Here is a 22,428-nt window from a genome sequence, read left to right as displayed (position 1 = left end):
TAGAGATTTACCATCAAAAACAAAATTGAATGTGACAGGTTTTACTTGATCTTATATGCAAAAAAGTTATTCCAAAAATTATAAATGAAAAGACACAGTATTCAACTTTCCTACACATACATCTATAAAATATAGGGTAGCACGGTACAAAATGCTATCATGCACACTTAAGGCATAACAATGTCACTTTGCAAGATAACAGAAACCACAAACCTTGAGTTGTTCATCAACAACTCTTGTAACTTCTCCGGCCATTGATTCCAGGGTCTCCTGAATTGGACTGGATAACAAACCACTGGCTCCCGCCCAAGATACACCACCAACATGGTATAAATTTGGTAACAGCTGTAAGAAAAATAAAAGTAACCTCTCCATAATTAAATAATGATTTAAATAAGCACCAAAGTCATTGCAGAGTTAGTGAAAAGGGTGAAGAAATACGAGGGATAATCTAAGATAGTCTTGATGTAAGACACTTTAACACAGATCAGAACAGGTCCAGCTTTGAGAGCAAAGGAATACTACTCTACCTGTTTGTGCCTTAATGTCTTCATGTGGGGTGCGAGAGCATCTGACTAATCCACAGTTTTCTTCCTACTCATAAAATTCAATGATTGTGTGGTTCAAATAGAAGAGTCTGAACCAGATCCCAGGCTTTCTGATTCCCAGTTAGTCCTTTCTCTATTAAGTCACAGTTGGGGAAAAAATTCTAAGTTGAGAGAAGCTTCCTTCTACAAGCGACAGAAGGGAGTTTCATGCTATCAGCTTGGCAGTATACTGCCAAGGAGTTGTTACTCATTGAAACTCCTGCCACCTTCCTGAGGTTACCCAGGACTTGATTACACCGTTTGTGAGTCACAGCGCCCCCTGCTGTAAACTCTATACAGCCGGCCGTCTGTATCAGAGGCTATAAAACCCTTGGATACAGAGGCCCATCTGGGCTATGCCATTTTACACATAAAGGACTTGAGCATCCACAGATTTTGGTATCTGCAAGAGGTCCTGGTAGCAATCCCCCGCAGATTCCGAGGGACGAACGTATTTTGATTATTAGTAACTAGCATGGGGGTTGGAGAAGGAAATGGCAACCCACTCCAGTGTTCTTGCCTGGAGAGTCCCAGGGACAGGGGAGCCTGGTCGGCTGCCGTCTATGGGGTCGCACAGAGTCAGACATGACTGAAGCGACTTAGTAGCAGTAGTAGTAGCATGGGGGTACAGAAAGGAGGCGAAGATTAACTCAGCTTACTTTGCCACTGGTTAGTAACCTTAAAACTGAGTAGAAAGGTAAAGCAAGTTAGAAGTAGTTTCTAAAACTGAAGTTTAAAAGTCTTTTTCATTACCGAAGACTCTCATGTAGCCAGAAGTGAAACTCACCGTTTTAGAGTTCTTGGCATCCTGCATGAGTCTTTCTGCTGATTTTAAATCTTCCTGGACGGCATCTCCCTCACAGCTTCGTAAGGAGTTGAGATGATCTTGTACTTTCACACACATCCTGTCAATCATCTGCTCCACACCATAAAAATGACAGCAAGCACCCAAGTCAGCACAGCCGATATTCAGACAGAAGGAAACACAGAATGAATGAAGATGGAAACATCTCCTAACTGGAACCTTTGAGAAGGCAGCTTATAGCAATTATTAATTTGTCTGTTTCTACAAGAAACCTCTGGCAACATTAACTCTGGATAAATATGTATGGCATTGTGGTTCCCTTTCCTGCCTTAGAAAATGCAGTATGTAAAACAAAACTGAATATTTCTTGATGATTCAGAATCTCATAGCTACTCAGTGACTTTTTGCTTGATAGTAACTCTCCTTTATTAATTTTAATTGAGTACCCTCTGTAAGTCAGATATGGTGTTCAACACTGAAAAAACAGAAAAAGGAGATATACAATTCTGAGACAATTGAGATGATGACAAAATGATGCCCACAGCCAGTTGGCCCCAATGTTATGGAAATCAGAACATCCCTGGAAATTTAATTTTTTAAATTAGTTCAATTATATCATATGATTTACCACCATAAAAGCATAAGCTGAAGTTTGATTACATTAACATAGGCAATAATAAAGTTAATAACATCTAGTTTCTATCACTTTAAGGTCCTTCTCCCAGGTTAATTACATCTGAATCACTTTCAGTTGTTTTCATGGATTTAACCATAAAACCCAAAGAGAAGTGGCAGCTAAGTACTGTGGACAAAAACTAGTACAGAAGGGTAAGATTATGCTCTATATTTGTATGCATAGAGACAAACATGAACAAAGCTAAGACGTCTGAAGAAAAAGACAACTACGGTGTGGTTTTAAAAGTTTCTCCAGTATTTTGATCAAAGCTGCAGGTTGTCTATTCTTAAAAGAAAACAGGGGGCTGGGGGGCTTCCCTGGTGGCTCAGTGGTAAAGAATCCACCTGCTAATGCAGGAGACGGGGTTCGATCCATGATCCGGGAAAATCCCATATGCCACAGAGCAGCTAAGCCCGCCACAACTATTGAGCCTGTGCCCTAGAGCCTGGGAGCTTGCAACTACTGAGGCCCACGTCACTAGAGTCTGTGCTCCACAAAGAGAAAAGCCCCTGCAGTGAGAAGCCAATGCCCTGCAACTAGCGAGTAGCCACCACAACTAGAGGAAAGCCCACACAGCAAGTGAAGGTCCAGCCAGCCAAAGATAAATAAGTAGAAAACAATTTAGGTTATTATCTATCCACCAGAGACCCTATCGTATCAAGAAGGGCAGATATGGCAGAGGTGACAATCCAATAATATTCTTTTTTATTTAACTTCACACTTTTCTATTTATTTTGAATTATTTGAAATAACAACCATAGGAAGCCAAAATCAACCCTCCATCCCCCACAAATTCCACAATAATAGAAAATTTACGACACTGCTCAGCAGGCTGATGGTCTGATGACAGAGCTCGTGTCTACTTCCCAGAGCATCACCAGCTCTCCTTTACAAAACCAGGTTCGTAACATCTACCCCATCTTCTTTTCTAGCGTATAATGAAGACACTCCTGTAAAATACCACCACTCAAAGCACCTACTTTCTTGACAAAGGGTCAGTAATACTAATGCTAATGTATGAAGAATAGCTCCTATGACTGTAAAATGTGTTAGGGCTACATAAGTGAACGATCTGGAACTCCGATAGGAAAAAGAAGCGACATGAATAATGTATGTCATGGAATAATTATCTTGCCTGGCCAAAATCTAAGCTTGTAGGCAGGGTTCACATTTTAACTTTATGCATTTACTTTGCCCTGTAGAGAATTAAATGTATGCTTTCAAAATCTTCTTAATTGATATAAATTCCAACTCTTCCAACTACTGTATTGATCTGTGCTTCCTGAAGCAAAAAGGGTCATCAATAATTCATATTTCACTAAGAAGGAATACCTAATTTCAAGAGACAAAATGAACCACATTTTGGGTTCTGATACACAAAGAAGGGAACTGATACCTACCTGAGGCCACAAAAGACTAATTTGAGAGGTATGTCGATGTGGCACTATAATAAAACTAATCATCTTTAACAATCATGAGAGACCAAAGAGACTCCTGACACGTGTGCCAATAAGCACTCACTAAGGAGAGAGGGTTTAAATGAACTCAGCAAAATGGTCTTTAAGTAGAACTTTCAAAATCACATCCAGAACAAACATTTCATTCTTTGACTCAAAGAAGACATAAAATCTTGCAAGTCTCCAAGATTCTTCTGAACACATACTTGCTAAAGTTTGGCAGAGTCCAACAGATCACATTCAGACACTTTACAACTAAAGAACCAAGCCCAGAAAAGTTAAACTATTTAAGATGACACAGAAAGATTACACAGAGTATAAATGAAAATTTTGAAAATGGGAAACAAAGAATTCAGATTCTCAGTTCATATTCAAGTCCCGATGGTACATAAATGTAGAAAAATAAAGGAGACTACAGTCTGAAATACTGTCATCTCTTGGGCTATCCCATCAAAGACTTCAAGGTAGCTGACGGCACTCGAGCTCTTCATTTTAAACTCTCTACTTCATCCTAGTAAAGTGTTCCATTTTTCTAAAGCAATCCAGGAAAGTTGCTAACTGCCATAATTTAAGAAGCTCACTTCCTTCCAAGGAAACGTACTCAACCATTCTTGGACTAGGTCTTCGTTAAGTCTTCATCTTTCTTCACATGTCCTTCTACAGGTCACATATCTTCCCCCTTGAGAACACTCTGAACAGTTACAAGCTCTCTTCCATGTGACAATCTTGCTCATGATTGAACACAGCTCTCTTTCTCCTCTCTAATATTTTTTCTTCAGGCTTAACGGTCCCAGTTTCTTTTACCATTCCAAAATGACACCACTGTGTGATCCCTGACTCACACCTTCCCCTATGCACCCCTCTGAATTTTCTATCTAAAACCCTCACACAACATGAGGGTAAATAAAATAGACTTCTTAAATAAAGTTCTTACTGTACAAATTATGCTTTCATTAATGTGGTGGAAATCAAAATTGGCTTCTTTGGCAACTAAATCATACAGTGTATCTTACTTGATGGTGACCACTTAGGCTTTTCCAAATATAGTGAGCTATAGAACCCAAGTGCAGAACTTAGAACCATTAGCCATAAAATGCCATCTTTGGTTGCTTGCAATTTGTCACACAACTGTCCTCAGTTCCAGCAAACAGCTTACTGTGTGAATGTTAGTCTCTCAGTTGTGTCTGACTCTTTGTGACACCATAGGGTTTCACCTGCCAGGCTCCTCCGTCCATGTGGTTTTCCAGGCAAGAATACTGGAGTGAGTTGTCACTTCCTCCTCCAGGGATCTTCCTGACCCAGGGATCAAACCTGGGTCTCCTGCATTGCAGGCAGACTCTTTACCATCTGGGCTACCAGGGAAGCAAATAGCTTATTCAGTGGAAAATTTTATCTTCCTCCATGTCTATTTCTTTATTTGATTCAAGAGAAATAAACACCTAGCACTGAATGAGATACAGTCCTAAATAAGATATAGCCTTTGCCACCAAACAACATAAAAACCTGGAAGTGGAAAGAAATGTTCACAATTAAGCATAATAAGATATAAAGTTTGCATATGTAATCTCCACAAAGACACATTTTGTTCACTGTCAAAGCTCCATCTCCTGTAATAGTGCCTGCCACATCACAAACCCTTATAAGTGTTTATTCAATGAATAAATGGGGGATGAGAAGTACTAACGGATTTCAGTCAAGGGAGAGATTACAACTAATTGGGGCTGAAGGTAGCTTTTAGACTGGGTCCTGAAACAGTTCTACAAACTGAGAAAAGAAAAGGGCATTTTAAGTAAAAGAATGAACATAAGCAATGGTACATTCAGACACTTGGGATTCCTATTTCCCACTTAGAAACAGAGGCATTTTATTGCGGGAGATCAGATTGGAATGTTAAGCTAAGACAAGATGGTGTAAGACTCAGGCTCAGGCTACAGAGTTCAACCACTGCATACAAACCATAGAGCATCTATCCCTCCAGTTCCTCCCACAACTGTGCGTATCTAAAAATCCCTTACCATTCACAATGTCTTAGCTTCCCTGATACAAAGAAAATGGGCTGTAAAATGCACAAAGATACCCAAAAAACAACAACAGCAAACAAAAAAAGCACAAGGAGACATGGAAGATGGATTAACTAGTTCTTGCAGTGCTTGTAAAAGACACAGGAAGGAGTTAATAAAAAGCCTTAGCAAAAGGTCAGGCAGGAGAAATAGAAAGAAAAGCTGTAAAAGACACTTTGAAGATCAATGGGCAATGAATAGTGACTCTGAATGAAGAAAGCGAATGAGGCATCCAAGATGACTCCAGGAATTCTATTTTCAGTGAATGACAAGGTCTCTGAGAAATGGTGAAATCAGCTGTTCCATGCTGTCAGAGGGCCATCTGGATGGGGATGCTGAACAAACAGCTGAAAAAGGGAATTTCTGTTTACAGAAAACAGGGACTGAGGAGACAGATCAGGAGTCATCCACACGAGAGAGTCAAAATGGTAGAAATAGATTCAGTTCAGTTCAGTTGCTCAGTCGTGTCCGACGCTTTGCGACCCCATGAATTGCAGCACGCCAGGCCTCCCTGTCCATCACCAACTCCCGGAGTTCACTCAGATTCTCGTCCACCAAGTCGGTGATGCCATCCAGCCATCTCATCCTCTGTCATCCCCTTCTCCTGCTGCCCCCAATCCCTCCCAGCATCAGAGTCTTTTCCAATGAGTCAACTCTTTGCATGAGGTGGCCAAAGTATTGGAGTTTCAGCTTTAGCATCATTCCTTCCAAAGAACACCCAGGGCTGATCTCCTTTAGAATGGACTGGGTGGATCTCCTTGAAGGCCAAGGGACTCTCAAGAGTTCTCCAACATCACAGTTCAAAAGCATCAATTCTTCGGCTCTCAGCTTTCTTCACAGTCCAACTCTCACATCCATACATGACCACTGGAAAAACCATAGCCTTGACTAGACGGACCTTTGTTGGCAAAGTAATGTCTCTGCTTTTCAATATGCTATCTAGGTTGGTCATAACTTTTCTTCCAAGGAGTAAATGTCTTTTAATTTCATGGCCACAGTCACCATCTGCAGTGATTTTGGAGCCCCTCAAAATAAAGTCTGACACTGTTTCCACTGTTTCCCCATCTACAAAACTTTGAAAAAGGGTTCCATTTGGAAGATGAAAGGAGAAAGAGTTGTATAGAAAGGAGGACAGACAACAACAGAATGATATTCAGAACAGCATACTATCGGGTGAACCAAGAAGTGTATCTCAAGAAAGATAAGATGGTCTATAATAATGATGACAATTGTGATAATAAAAAAAATAGCAACAAACAATGTTTACTGGTGAGAAACCAAGTACTTTGCACACATTATCCCATTTAATCATCTGAGCACCTTCTTTGGGTCATCTTTCCCATTTTTACAGATGAAACCAAGCCTTAAAGAGGTTAGTTAGCAACTAACATCAGTTCCAACCAAGAAGGAATAGCAGAATCTGTACTTAAAACCAGGTCATCTGACTTGAGACCCCAAGTCAGACCACTACACATACAGCCTCCTTTCATCAAAAGATAAGAGGCAAAAAGGCCTCTAACTTGGTGACCATGTCCATTGAGTTTCATCTCAGCAGACAGACAGGGACAGACGGCACATTCCAAAAGGTTGTAAAGTGAATGGGTAGCAGGAAGCCATGAAAGCAAGTATAAAAACCTGCACATGAAAGGAAGGAAAGAGAATGTGTTGAGTAAACAGCTCTAGGCAATAAAATTGTCTTTAAAAAAAAATGAGAAGACATAGCAGAGGCTGGCAAACTATAGGCAATTCGGAGCCTGTTTTTATAAATAAAGTTTTATTGGCTCAGCCACACTCGTGTGCAGATATTGTCTGGCTGCTTTCACTCTATCACAGCACAGCTGAGCAGTTGCAACAGAGACCATATGGACTATAAAGGCTAACTACTATTTGGTTGTTCTATAGAAGTTTGCTGGTTCTTGATTAAGAGCATTTATAAGATGAAAATAAGAGATCAAAAGCATAGGTGCAGTGTTGAGTCTTGTGAAGGTCTTTCCTAAACAAAGACTAGAGACAAAAACAAATATATGAGACGTCAATGTTTCATTAAAACACATTTTAATCCCTTCAGTGTCACCCGGGAATGATGACTGCCTATGCGGTTAGCAGGAGTAGTCACAGAGGGCCTATTCTTTCTGTGTTCCTATTTCTGGAAACTTCAATAAGAAGTTTCAATAAGGAGGAGATAAATCTCTCCTAAGGCGACTGAAACAATTAAAGTCTGAAAACTGCTAATCATCATGTCCTAAGAAATCCCCAAAGTGAAAAGGTGGCAATATACCTACTACATAATGACTTGAATAATTCAGAGCGATGTCACCCCTACAGAATTAAACATCTGTATATGCCTCCTGTGTATAATTTCCTCTCGACTGAGAAGATGAAACTTACTTTTAAAAATTAGCATTAAAGGTTGCGGCAGTAATTTTTTTGGATGAGCAACAAAACCCCTGTGAATGAGGGAAAAAGTTAAAAGGACATTGAATGTTATGGTAGCTCATAAAGGAACCAAAGGAAAAGGCTCAGTGTAAGATTTTTGCTCTCTCACTGCTTTTAATGTTAAACACTAAAACCAGGAAATAACAGCAAACCATCAAGTACTAAAAGCTAATATTAGTCCCTTATAGGAAAAAATTTAACTGTTTAAGGCATTGGTAAGGTTGAAAATAATATTTTCCTTCCCCAAACTCCCTGTTACTTCACTAATATTCATAATTAATGTTTTTCTTAACAGATATTGCTGTACTTTTCTTATATAAATAATACATGTTTACTATAAAGCATTCAAACAAAACTGTGAAGACAATAGAACTCAACCTAATCACAGCACCTGAGATAACCAGTATTTACATTTTGGTGAACACTCCTGAATCTCTATGTATACAAAGTCATCCATATAATTTTACCTACTTGAAAGATCATACATGACAAATTTATTATGGACACCTTTCTTTCATTCTCTTTCAAGGAAAAGGAATAACAAAAAATTAAACAAAAAAGGAATAAGAAAAAATTAAACAAAAAAGGAATAACAAAAAATTAGAATGGCTCTCTATCCAAAGCAGTAGAATACGTATTCTTCTCAAGAGTACATGGCACATTCTCCAGGATAGATCACAGGATGGACCACAAAAGAATTCTCAATATATTTAAGAAGGCTGAAATCATATCAAGCATCTTCTCTGACCACAACAGTAAGGAGACTAGAAATCAGCTACAAGAAAAAAAAAAAACTACAAAAAACCACAAACATGCGCAGGCTAAACAATATGCAACTAAACAACAAATGGAAGGCTGAAGAAGTCAAAGAGGAAATTAAAAAGAAAAACAACTGCAAACAAATGAAAATGGGAACTCAATGACCCAAAATCTGTGGGACACAGGAAAAACAGTTCTAAAAGGAAGTTTATAGCCATACAAGCCTAACCTGGGAAACAAGAACAATGTCAAGTAAATTACCTAACTTTACACATAAAAAAAGTAGAAAAAGGAGAAATTACAAAACCAAAGTTAGTACTGGCCAACACGATATAAGGAAAGAAATCTAAAGGTCAGAACAGAAATAAATGGAATAGAGACCAAAAAAAAAAAAAGTAGAAAAGATTAATGAAACTAAGAGCAGTTCTTTGAAAATAACTTTGTTGAAAAGATATCTCTCTGGTCTGTCTTGAGAATACCAACAGAACTGATAAATCTTTAGCCAGACTAATCAAAAAAAAAAAAAAGAAAAGAAAGAGGGCCCAAATAAATAAATCAGAAATAAAGAGAAGTTACAAGTAACATCACAGAAATACAAAGGATCATGAGAGATTACAACAAACAAATACAGGCTTCCCAAGTGATTCAGTGTAAAGAATCCAGCTGCCAATGCAGGAGACACAGGTTTGAACCTTGGGTCAGGAAGATTCCCTGGAGAAGGAAATGGCAACCCACTTCAGTATTCTTGTCTGGGAAATTCCATGAACAGAGGAGCCTGGTGGACTATAACCCATGGGGGGTTGCAAAGAGTCAGACATGACTTAACTAAACAACAACAAATAAATATACACAAATAAAATGGACAATCTAGATAAATTTTTAGAAACATACACTATCCCAAGACTGAATCAGTAAGAAATAAAAAATACGAACAGACCAATTACCAGTAATGAAATTAAATGAGCAATTAAAAAAACCATAACCTCCCAACAAACCAAAGTCCAGGAGCAGATGGCTTCACGTGTGAATTCTACCAAACACAGAGAAGACAGAACTCTTATCCTTCTTAAAGTATTCCCAAGAGTTGAGGAAAAACACTTCCAAAGTCATTCTCTGAGACTAGCATTACCCTGATGCCAAAACCAAAGACACTGCAAAAAGTAAAATGATATTTGTACAGGTAAGAAAATAGACCATAAAAAGTAGTTTCAAGTAATAAAACTTTTTCTACCAGTTGGTTCCTCTCAATCTACTGAAATGAACATTTTTGAAATAAACAATTTTTAAAACCCTCTGCTTTTAAATTATGTTGGTGACCTCCATTTCAAACAGCAGATTTACATCTGTATTTTTGACTTTTGATGAATTAGAGAGGATTATCCTAAAAGTAAAACTTTAATATACTTATAAATAAAAAGTAAAACAAAAACTTTAGTATACTTATACTCAACTCATCTTTCTCCCTCTTCAACACCTAACTTTAGTTTCATTATTTTTACATTAAGATTTCTAGTATTTACATATTTTTTAGTATAATAATAATTAGGTGTTCCCTTCTTGTCTAAGTTGATACTAAAATTTGAAATCCACTAAAATGCACAGTACAGAATTATGATTATGGAATTCATAGAGGAATAAATGTAATAGTATATCTTTTAATTCTGCAGCTCAAAGCAGACTGCCCCAAAGTGGCAATTTTTTAAAGCTTTCTTTCAGCTTTTATAACTTCGATGATTTCACTTCTGGCACAGTTTCTTATTTATATCTCATATTGTATACTTTCTTTTCCAAAAAGATCTTAATGACCCAGATAACCATGATGGTGGTTATCATCACTTAACTAGAGCCAGACATCCTGGAATGCAAAAACAAGTGGGCCTTAGGAAGCATCACTATGAACAAAGTTAGCAGAAGTGATGGAATTCCAGTTGAGCTATTTCAATCCTAAAAGATGACGCTGTGAAAGCACTGCATTCAATATGCCAGCAAATTTGGAAAACTCAGCAGTGGCCACAGGACTGGAAAAGGTCAGCTTTCATTCCAATCCCAAAGAAGGACAATGCCAAAGAATGTTCAAACTACTACACAATTGCACTTATTTCACACACTTCCAAAGTAATGCTCAAAATTCTCCAAGCCAGGCTTCAATAGTACACGCACCGTGAACTTCCAGATGTTCAAGCTGGATTTAGAAAAGGCAGGGGAACCAGAAATCAAATTGCCAACATGTATTGGATCATAGAAAAAGCAAGAGAATTCCAGAAAAACATCTACTTCTGCTTTATCTATTACACCAAAGCCTTTGACTGTGTACACCACAACAAACTGTAGAAAATTCTTCAAGAGACGGGAATACCAGACCACCTTACCTGCCTCCTGAGAAATCTGTATGCAGGTCAAGAAGCATTGAAACATGTATAATATCATATAGGAAATGAATCGCCAGTCCAGGTTCAATGCATGATACTGGATGCTTGGGGCTGGTGCACTGAGACGACCCAGAGGGATGGTACGGGGAGGGAGGAAGAGGGGGGTTCAGGATGGGGAACACATGTATACCTGTGGCGGATTCATGTTGATGTATGGCAAAACAAATACAATATTGTAAAGTAATTAACCTCCAATTAAAATAAATAAATTTATATTTTTAAAAAAAAGGCAACAGCTAGAACCGGACATGGAACAATGGACTGGTTTCAAATTGGGAAAAGAGTATCTCAAGGCTGTATATTATCACCTTGCTTATTTAATTTATATGCAGAGTACATCATGCAAAATGCTGGGCTCAATGAAGCACAAGCTGGAATCAAGACTGCTGGGAGAAATATCAATAACCTCAGAAACGCAGATGATAACACCCTTATGGCAGAAAGCAGTGAGCCTCTTGATGAAAGCTAAAGAGGAGAGTGAAACAGCTGGCTTAAAACTCAACATTCAAAAAACAACTATCATGGCATCTAGTCCCATCACTTCATGGCAAATAGATGAGGAAGCAATGGAAACAGTGACAGACTTTCTTTTCTTGCTCCAAAATCACTGTAGATGGTCACTGCAGCCATGAAATTAAAAGATACTTGCTCCTTGGAAGAAAAGCTATGACCAACCTAGAGAGCATATTAAAAAGCAGAGACATTACTTTGCCAACAAAGGTCCATCTAGTCAAAGCTATGGTTTTTCCAGTAGTCGTATATAGATGTGAAAATTGGATTATAAAGAAAGCTGAGCACTGAAGAATTGATGGTTTTGAATTATGGTGTTGGAGAAGACTCTTGAGAGTCCCTTGGATGCCAGGAGATCAAACCAGTCTATCCTAAAGGAAATCAGTCCTGAATATTCCTTGGAAGAACTGATGCTGAAATTCCAATACTTTGGCCACCTGAAGTGAAGAACTGACTCATTTGAAAAGACCCTGATGCTGGGGAAAGATTGAAGGTGGGAGAAGAAGGGGACGACAGAAGATGAGAAGGTTGAATGGCATCATCAACTTGATGGACGTGAGTTTGAGTAAGCTCTGGGAGTTGGTGATGGACAGGGAAGCCTGGTGTGCTGCAGTCCATGGGGTCACAAAGAGATGGACATGACTAAGCGATTGAACTGAACTGATACTTTCTTCTGTTTTGCTGGAGAATTTCCTCAAAAAATCAGTTTTTCATATGGAATATTGGGGGTAAAATTTCTGATTCCCTGTCCAAATATAATTTTATTCTGCCCTCTGTCTGATAAAATGGCTGAACCTCATTTGTTTCTAGGATAGTTCTCTTGTAAGATGACCTGTGTATTCTCTCTGGAACTCTTTAAGATGGTGGGGTTTTTTTTCCTTTATTCTAAGTGTTCTGGCCAAGTATGGTCCTTTACTCATCCCTCTAGATCAATTTCAATAGGTTATATAACTCCAACATTCATATGAAATGCTTCTCTATTATTTCTACTCTTTTAACTTTTTCTATGATGTTTCTTTTAACCTCTGGATTTCCTATTAGAAGGCTATTGGTCATTTTTAATCTATTCACTATTTTGACTTACTTTTCTCTCATATTTTTCATCTGTTGTACTGCATGTTATAAAGATTTTCCCTGTTTTCTACCAAAGAAGTAGCTTAATTTGTGCCCTATCAGTTAACTTAATTCTATATTATAGTTTCCGTATTTTTCAATTGCTAAGCATTCTTTCCTGTCCTCCGATTACTCCTTTTCATAGCAGCTAATTCCTATTTTATGGATATAATATTCTCTCGAATCCCACTGAAGTTATTAAATTTTAAAAAAATTTTAAGTTTTCTGCTCTACTTTGAACCATCTGAGCTCAGTTCTTTGGTGTATCTTCTTTCTTTGACATCCTATAGATTTTCCTCGAACATTTTATGATCCTTGGGTTTGGCTATGTTTTTGGAGGAAAATATTTCACACTTTTTTAAAGTTGGGTAGAGAGAAAAGGAATGAAGTAAAAGAAAAGAATACTTTAGTTTCTCTTCAGCACTTAAGTGTTAATTAACATTCAACAAATTCTTAATTATTCAGAAAAATTTGGGAATTTGTTTCCTACTCAGAGAAGTGAAATGGAGTAGAAGAAACGGAACAGAAGGTCTCCAATGTATTAAATCTGATTACCCTCAGATTTTATCATCTATAATCAAGGGTTCCTAATAGTTATATATAAATCTAAATCACATCTTACTGCAAGGAGATCAAACCAGTCAATCCTAAAGGAAATGAACCCTGAATATTCACTGGAAGGACTATAGCTGAAGTTAAGCTTCAGTACTTTGGCCACCTGATGCAAAAAGTTGACTCACTGGAAAATACCTTGATGCTGGGAAAGATTAAAGGCAAAAGAAGAAGGAGGTAGCAGAGGACGAGATGGTTAGATAGCATCACCGGCTCAGCGGACATGAATCTGAGCAAACTCTGGAAGATAGTGGAGGACAGAGGAGCCTGGCATGCTGCAGTCCATGGGTCACAGAGTCATTATGTCCATAACTTAGCAACTGAACAGCACCTACTGACAGTCTTAAAACGCGCAAAATCGTCAACAATGAAAACTGTATGTTTAGTATAAGAATTAGCCTACATTTTCCTCCCTCTACATCTTCCCCCAAACTCTACTTACATTTGTTGTCATTTTCAGAAATGGGTTCTTACTGTCCCATAGGAAATGATTCAAACGATAGAAATCCTTGGTCTCTGGCTCTTACAAGGGTCAGTTCAGCATAAGCAGGAGGAAGCACTGGCCCTGGGAGAAGACTGGTACCCTCTTACCTGCTGCGTGGTGCTGGTGACAATGCCCTGCTGGAGGCGATAGGCCTGCTCTTGAAGGTATTTTCTAGTCTCGTGATTCCGGAGCAGATAGTTTTCTATCTGGAAATTAAGCACAGGTCTCTCTCAAGAACACATGTCAACTCAGCAGAGAGTAAAGTCATCAGTGAAACAGCCAGCTGCTGACGTGAAGACCCAAGCAACTAATTTACACATCCTGCCAGGATGTCCTAACCCCACAGAATGTATGAGAGGGGGAAATGGACTATCAGATGCATTATAGGTGTTCTGAGTTAGAAATTTCACTTGCAGGTAACAGGGGTGATTCTTATGTGACTAGTTGACAAAGAAGAGCAAATGTTTAATAGCCTGCAGGGTTAGACACCCCATTTACTGCTTTTTCATCACTTTCCAGCACATGATTGTAATCTTTCTCTCTCATAAATTTTTAACCAATAAACAGTTCAGAAGCTAAATAAGTACCCCTACAGAGTATGGATGGTCCTTTCTGAACCTCTTGGCCTTATTCCAGGGGTAGAATCTGCCAGCATTCAGAAAATTCTTCAAAGGAAAAAACAGGTACAAAATTGGAAGGATACAGGCTGGTCCATCTCAAAGCTATATACTAATTTCCTTAATCTACCAGGCTTACATGTATTTTTAAAAATAGGAATGATTTTAGCAAAATTATCAAAAATTAGAAAATGGATTCCTATAGAAAATGAAAAGTCTTAAAGTTACTTGACAATCTATATTTTTATACACAGACAATGTTTTATGAAAAACTCAAAAATACAAATGATAACTAGATTGGAATAAAGCATTTAAGAAGAACAATATACACTTTGGGCAAAAAAATGTAGTACAAACTATTGGGGATAATGAATACGTATTAAGGTGTTTTTTTAAAGAATGATCTGAGATGACTAAGTATGCCATATATTTTTTTAAGTTGTTGCTTTTATTTGTCTTATTAATGCAACTTAACCATTTGGCTTCTAATTTGTCACTATAGTTCCCTAAGAACTTCCAATAACTATGAGGCTTTCAACATTATTACATTTTCATTTTCATTTTGCATATGCTAAAATGACTACTACTTAATACCAATTAGGAACAATTAAAACAGATTATAATTACTATCATCCCTGGAAACTACAAAGCAGAGCAAAATGTACCATTTTACGAAACATAAATGAAGAAATTATAAAAACAGAAAGATCCCTGAAATGGCGCCTCATTAAAGTGACACGTTAATACCATGACATTTTATTACGTTAATTTTCTCTTGCTGCTTTCCAAGAAGTCATCTCTTTCCAAGGTGACACTACCATCAGGTAGAATATCTTTGCTGAAAAAAGATTCTTGCCTGAAATTGAAAGACACACATGCCCCCTAGTTTGGGGTGCTTTTGCTTTGTTACTTGTTCTACATTTGGCCTCACTAAGTCCTGGCCATGGGCCAGTTCTGAGAGCAGCTTGTTTACTCAGGAGGCTCTGCTCATACAGACAGTGCACCCAAGGCAGGCCCACGCACTTCCAGGACTGCCCCAGGGGCACCAACCATGATTCACAGACTGAGCTTGGAGGGAATATTTTAGAAAAAAATTAATATTCAAAGCTCATTTCTCAAAGCTAGTACAGGGAGAGAAGAAAGACAACACTAAGTGTCTTTAAAAACAGTCATGTACACGTCACCACTGAAAAGTATTTGCATCTTGAATTAACAGGGTAAATTTTCCTTCTATGCACCTTCAGGTGCCAAGGCATAAAACCAGGACAGGACAGGGGCTTCACTCAGGTCAAATGGAAAGGGGAAGAGCCAAGAGTGTCATTATCACATTGCCAATAGCCCTGGGCAGCAGTGGCCTGGGAGACAGTCTAGAGTCCATCAGACATCTTCAGTCTCACTGCTGAAAATAGCAGCAGCACATAGGCAAAAAACAATGTGTTTTAATAAAGGAATCTTATCTTTTAAAATAATAAAGACTGAATACAGAATCACAATATTGCTCTTCAGTAGAGTAAAAGGGCAAGAGGATTGGGTTCTGTGACAATGAAAAATGGAATACATGAAAGCACAGTAAGTACTACAGGGAAAGAGAAAAATAAATATGAGCTTTAAAGTCAACAATTTTCATTTAAAAAAGACAAATTTTATAATTAACATATTTGCATACTCTGTTCTTTTTTTATCCTCTCCTTTTCTGCCTTCTCTGATTTTAAGCATTATATATGATTCACTTTTTTCTCCTTTCTTAGAGAATTATAAATATTTTAGTGGTTGCCCTAGTGTCTGCAAAGTACATTTACAATTAATTCAACTCTTCTTTCAAATAACACTAGAATTGCCACTTGAACAACACGGGTTTGAACTGCACAGGTGTGCTTGTAAGCAGATATTTTTCAATAGTAAATACTACGGCATTACATGGTCCATGGTTGGTTGAGGCCATAGATGTAGATAAGGTGGGCCAATTGTAAGTTATACTCAGATTAACTCCAAGGCTGTCCATTTCACAAATAGTACAGGTACATTAATGACAGTATTGCCAATTTCTCCCTTTCATCCCTTATAACACCACTTAGAAAGTCTTTCTTTCTTATTTTTGAAGAAAAATTTTGCTAGATGTGGAATTCCAGTCTGTTTTTTTCTTCCTTCCAAAGACTTTAGTATTTCACTCTATTTTCTTCTTGTTTATATGATTTCTGACTCAAAGTCTGATATAATTCTTGTCCTCATTTCTCAATATGCAAGATGTATTTTCCCCTGTCCTCCTTCAACATTTTCTCCTTGATTTGATTTTCAGCAGTTTGAATATGATGTGCTTACATATTGTGTTTTTTTTTTTTTTTTTTTTGCAGGGTGTTAGTGGGGGAGGTATTTATCTTGCTTGGTGTTCTCTGAGTTCCCTGAATCTGTGGTTTGGTTTCTGTCATTAATTTCAGAAAATTCTCAGTTATTACTTCTGTTCCTTTCTCTTTTTTCTCCTTCTGATATTCCCATTACAAGGCTATTCAATGTTTTGTAATTTTTCCCACAGTTCTAGGAAACTTTTTTCCTCCTATTCTATTTTTCCTCTTTGCATTTCAATCTGGAGGGAATAATTTTAGAAAAAAATATGTTTGAGTGGCAAAGTCTTTTCAGGGAGGTTTCTACTGACATATCCTCAAACTCAGTGATTCTTTCCTCCACTGTCTCCAGCCCACTGATGAGCTAATAAAAGGCATTTTTTTTGTTTGTTACAGTATTTCTGTCTTCTAACACTTCCTTTTGACTTGTTTTCTTAGTCCCTCTCTCTCTGCTTTTAGTACCTATCTGTTCTTGCATGTTTTTTTTTTTAAACTTTTTCCATTAAAGCCCTTAACATATTTGATTATAATTGTTTTAATGACCTGTCTGATAATTCCAAACGCTTATCATATCTGAGTCTGGTTCTGATATTTGCTTTGGCTCCTCACACTGTGGTTTTTCTTGTTTTTTAGCATGCCTTGTCATTTTTTGTTGAAAGCCAGAGATGACATATCTAGTAATAGGCACTGAGGTCATCAGTCTTTTAATGTGAAGCTTTTATGTTCATTCAGCTAGAAACTGGGTTGTGTTAAATGTCTGCTATAACTGTGTATGTCAGGGGCTTTAAGTGCTTCTATCAACCTGTTTATGTCTCTCCTGCTATTTTGGGGTTTCCCTAGAAATGCCTTCTTAAATAGTGTCTTACAGCTTTGCTCAGTTGTAATTCACTGTTATTATAGTTGATGTGTGATGTGATGTAATAGGGAGAGGAAACATTCTATAATCTTAAGATTAAATTTAGGCTTTAAAAAAAAAAAAAAAACTAGGTCTGAGTCCTTGGACTGTAATCTTTAGAAGTGTTTCTTGGCCCTCTTTTTTTCCCCCTCCCTTATGTGAAACAAAAGGCTGGAAGGGGATACAGTGGTCTACCTTCCACTAGGTCAGGTAAGGCTCTCATAGAATAGCTTCTCTTGAGGGTTGGCTTTTGTTACAGAGGATAGCATGTTCTGAGTGTATTTCAAACGGTTACCTTTCCCCGTCCCCCTGCCAGAAACATGAGCGAATTATCCTCCAATCTTCACTGTGATAACATATTGGAGTTCTTATAACTAAAACCCAGGCAAGGGTCAGAGCCTACCTAAGACTGAGCCTCTAAGAGTTTTTAGCTCTCAAATTAGTCCACACTAAGCCTGCAACAATTCATCAATTGCTGTTGAAGCATTCCTCTGAGTTACTGGCTCCACCAGCTTCTGCTCCTGGTAAGCTGATCCCAGCTTTGATTTTCTGTATTACCATTTTCAGGGTGACAGTTTGCCATGTCACCTCAATTCTCTGGCAGACCTAAGAAAAGTCACTTATTTTCTGTTTGTTAAGCTTTTTTCTTGTGAGAATGGGAATGATGACTTGCCAACTCTGCATGTCTAATCTGAAATCAGAAACCTCATCTCTATAGAATATGTCTTCTGTTATAAGCTGACTAATATCCTTTAGGAATGCATAAAGATATGTAACATTTGCATTTTGCTTTATGGTCGACAAATTGCTTTTCATGTACACCACCTCATTTGATCCTTATGGAGACCTTAGGCAAATTAGACACACTTTCAGTTTTCTTATCCATAAACTGAGGATATAATAGAACAAAACTCATGGATTTAAAGTTGACAGGTATTAATTTATGCAAATCATTTAATATAGTGTCAGGCACCCAGCCTGAACTATATCCTAAGCTTTAGCTAAACACTGTTATTGTGTAGCTTTATTTTTTATATAGATGAAGAAACCAAAGTTCAGAAACACTAAGTACTTACAGAACTTACAAAGTTGGGAAGAGTCTGACTTGGATCTTTTGAACACGAATCTTAGATAGTTTCTTTTGCAACCCCACACTTTCCTCTTCCTCCACTCCCAACCTGACTCCCTTTATTCACTGAACGTCTAAAGAACATCTAAACATCCATACCAGGTACTGCACTAGCTTCTGAGAATAAAACAAGATGAAAAACGCATGCTCTGCCTTCAAAGAGCTCAGTCACTGGGAGGAAAAAAAAAAAAATGGAGGCAGGTAACTTAAAACAATGTCACAAGGCCAGTGGAAGAACCACCTACCTACTGGGGGAAAGGGACTCTGAGAAGTCTTCCTGGATGGGTTGACCCTGGATTTCAGTCTCAACAGACATGTACAGTAGTGGGGTAAGCACGAGTATCATCTAGACTCAAGCAGTGATTCTCAAATGTTACAAAGCATCAGGAAAGCTCAGAAAAACACAGATGGCTAAGTCCTGCCTCAGTTTCTGAGGCCCAAGAATCTGCAATTCTATCAAGTTCCCTGAAGTAGAGAAAAACAAAGACCATGGGGTAGTTAAGAGATGAAATTGACAGTGAATAGGAGACAGATCCTGAGTAGAAATTCTTGCCAAGCTAAGGAGATTAGGCTTTATCCTAAAAGCCTCTGGGGAGGACTGGATTGAAGGTTTTAGTCTGATCAAATTCACCAAGAAGAAAGATGGTTATTTTTGACTGTGGCATAGAAAACAGACAAAGGGATGTAACCATTCTGGTGAGAGAGGATGAAGCTGGAACAAAAGCATCTGTTATAGGAACAGGGGGAAGGAGAAATGAAGAGATTTATGCTACACAGTTAGTAAACTTGGTGATGGATTGGCTGCAGACGATATAGGAAAAAAGAAGTCTAACTTAGGAGACTGGACAGAGGGTGGCACCACCAGATGAAAGCACAAAGAGGGAAGAAAGATTTCGGAGATTTCCCAAATAATAGCATAATAAATGTGGAGTCAGATGGGGAATATTTGAGCATATCTAAAAGTAGATATAAAGGCAGCCATAACCGTAGAAAGAGAAGGATGAAGATATGAGAGAGTGACAGAATGACTGACAGGGCAAGTTACCGGCAAAGGGCAGAGATGTTGGGGTCAAAGGCATCATGGATGGCTAGACTTCTAAGGGAAAGCGCGCACCCTCCTCTGGGGTTGCCAGAAAGGAAGCGGGAATGGAATGGATTCAGACACATTTATAGAAAAAGATGACAAAGAGAGATCTCAACAATCCCCTCTTTCTCGATGAAGAAGGAAGGGAAGGTTCAGGCTGTTGAGGATGAAGCCCGTGCTAGCTGACATGGATTTCTACACATTCTCCAAAGGATAAACAGGAAGTTATCCATGCCTGAGCTCTGGCATGCTGATGTTATAAGAATGTTATTTCACTCCACCTAACGTTCGCAAGTTTTAATTTTTCTTATCTTATTTCCTCCCCAGTCATGCATTATCCAGTCATAATCACAAGAATACAAACGAATATGAAAATAGCTTTGTAAAACACAAAGCACTGTTCATACGTTCAGAATTATTATTCACATAATTCCATTCAAATGTGAATTTATTATAATTAAGCTATTGATCCTTCAGTACCTTCTGGAGAGCCTCTTCTGTCTTTTCAGGGTTTGTTTTTAAGGCCTGAGAAGCATCGTACATAGGAATTGGCATAAATCTCAATGTGTAGTTCCTAGAAAAAAAGGAGAAAATGGTATGTTTATTAAAAATAACTTCCTATTACTTTAATTCTACACTCTTTGAAAAATCTGAAAAGTGAATTGCCAAAGTGTCTTAGAAAATTCTAAACTACTAGAACATTTTAGGCCCCATGATCATAGGGTCAGTCTTCTTTTCTATCCACGTGTGCGACACCACGGGTGACCTCGTCATGCTGTCTGCAAAACTGACAGAATTTGAAGGAAACTGGTTTTGTTGTTTTGCTTTTGGTTTTCAATTACAGCAAGGATAGGACTTTCAAACTGAAATAGCAGAGATGGACTGAGAGAAAGGCTAGGGGAAATGTCCAGAACAACTCACTCACTGGATTTCAATCACCAACAGATCTGAAGGTACCTTGATCACCCCTGATGATGGATGACAGGCCCCGAACAGTAGACAAAAACCCCAAAATAGAACCAAAACATTTGCTTGCCAAGCCAAGGACGTGAGCATCCACAATAACAGTCTGTTCAGGCTCTGGGCTCCTTTAAATAAGCGAGTCCCAGAGCAGTGACTGTCTTTAGAAAACCTTCCTGCCTGGCTCAACACCCTGACCTCTGAGGGCCTGGCAGTCTGCACCCCACCCCGAGAACCCCAGGCTCTTGACACCAGGTAAAGCAACTCTGGGTCTATTTATCACCTCAGGGCTGCTGACCGGTTGACACAGGAATCCAAGGGTGAGTCATTTTTGCATGAGAATAGTTAAAGCTGCACTCTGGCCTCTGCTCCTGACCTTGCTACAAAATGCTATGGGTCAGGATGAATGTCCACACCTGCTCCCCTTCCACAAACTCAGGCCCTGGGGGCGCCTTCTCTTTCCCACCGCAAATGCATGTGTTTTACGACAAGACACTCAGAATTGACCTTGTAGGCCACATGTTAGCAGCTGAGGCATAGGCTTCACACAGCTGGCTTATTTCAGGTCTCTAAACAAGAAGCAGCACTTGACGTGTGATTCTTATGGTTAGTTAGATGGCTTCTACTGGAAGAAAAAATTAACAACTCCTAAAACAGGTATGAATAATGAAGAAATAATAAAGAAAATAAACAGTCATCTTAATAATAGCAGTCATCTGGATGGTTACCTAATGGGAAAAAAAAAACAACTGTTCTTCATCCAGTCCAATTTACAGCGTGACTTTAAAGTAAAATAACCAGCAAAGACAAGGCTGTTATTTCTGTAACTTTCATTTTTACCTCAACTTTGCTTGAGCAAAATTGCTTTTGTTTGACTTAAGAGGAGCCAGACAACTGAAACTAAGGGACAATACGTCTTTTTTTTTGGCATACTTGAAGATTTTCTTTTCCCTCATCCACTTTGCATCATGCTTCAGACCAGCATGGTTTACTTAAACCAAATGTGGTTTCACACCATTGGCATCTTGGACCACAGAATATATGAGACTGTAATCCAGGGAGCCCTACTCTTGGCTTCTCACAGACCTGTCCTGGCGGGCAGTCTGCAACATCATTGGTGTGGCAGCTGTGCTGTTAGTACCTAAGTGCAATGATTGGTAAATAACTGTTTCCTTTCAAAGGTTTTGTGGTGCAATAGGTGTAATTATAGGAGGTTGTGCAGTCACAGAAGGCTCCCAGGAAGGGTGGCCATGGTGACTGATGGTACAAGCTGCCTTATCCCTGTTTAGTGATGGCCGGAGGTGGCAGCAACTTTGACCTTCTGGCTAAAGGAGAACCACAGGGTTTACAGTTGGAAGATACTTAAAGACAATTTACTCTGAATTCTTGCTTTATAAAAAAATATCAATCAGTGAGCTGAAATGCTTTGTTCACGATCATAGGCTTGTGGATGACAGAACGAGGGACTGAATGGAG

At 38.5% G+C, this 22,428-nt stretch overlaps 1 protein-coding gene across 5 annotated transcripts in view; it reads right to left on the bottom strand.

Annotated features, from left to right (window-relative positions):
- Nucleotides 1-22,428, bottom strand: part of CARMIL1 (capping protein regulator and myosin 1 linker 1) — a 307,355-nt gene that overhangs the window by 60,674 nt on the left and 224,253 nt on the right. For all 5 annotated transcript variants that reach the window (XM_040249951.1, XM_040249952.1, XM_040249953.1 and 2 more), the window contains 4 exons: nt 20,473-20,566; nt 14,036-14,134; nt 1,375-1,503; nt 214-345 (listed from right to left, as the gene is read on the bottom strand). In XM_040249951.1, coding sequence (XP_040105885.1) covers nt 214-345; nt 1,375-1,503; nt 14,036-14,134; nt 20,473-20,566 — 454 coding nt within the window. The remainder of the gene's footprint in view (nt 1-213; nt 346-1,374; nt 1,504-14,035; nt 14,135-20,472; nt 20,567-22,428) is intronic.

Source organism: Oryx dammah, unplaced genomic scaffold, assembly GCF_014754425.2.
Source record: "Oryx dammah isolate SB20612 unplaced genomic scaffold, SCBI_Odam_1.1 HiC_scaffold_11, whole genome shotgun sequence".
Classification (NCBI taxonomy): Eukaryota; Metazoa; Chordata; class Mammalia; order Artiodactyla; family Bovidae; genus Oryx; species Oryx dammah.
The sequence above is the reverse complement of the archived record's forward strand: the minus strand, read 5'-3'. Positions and strand labels throughout refer to the sequence as shown.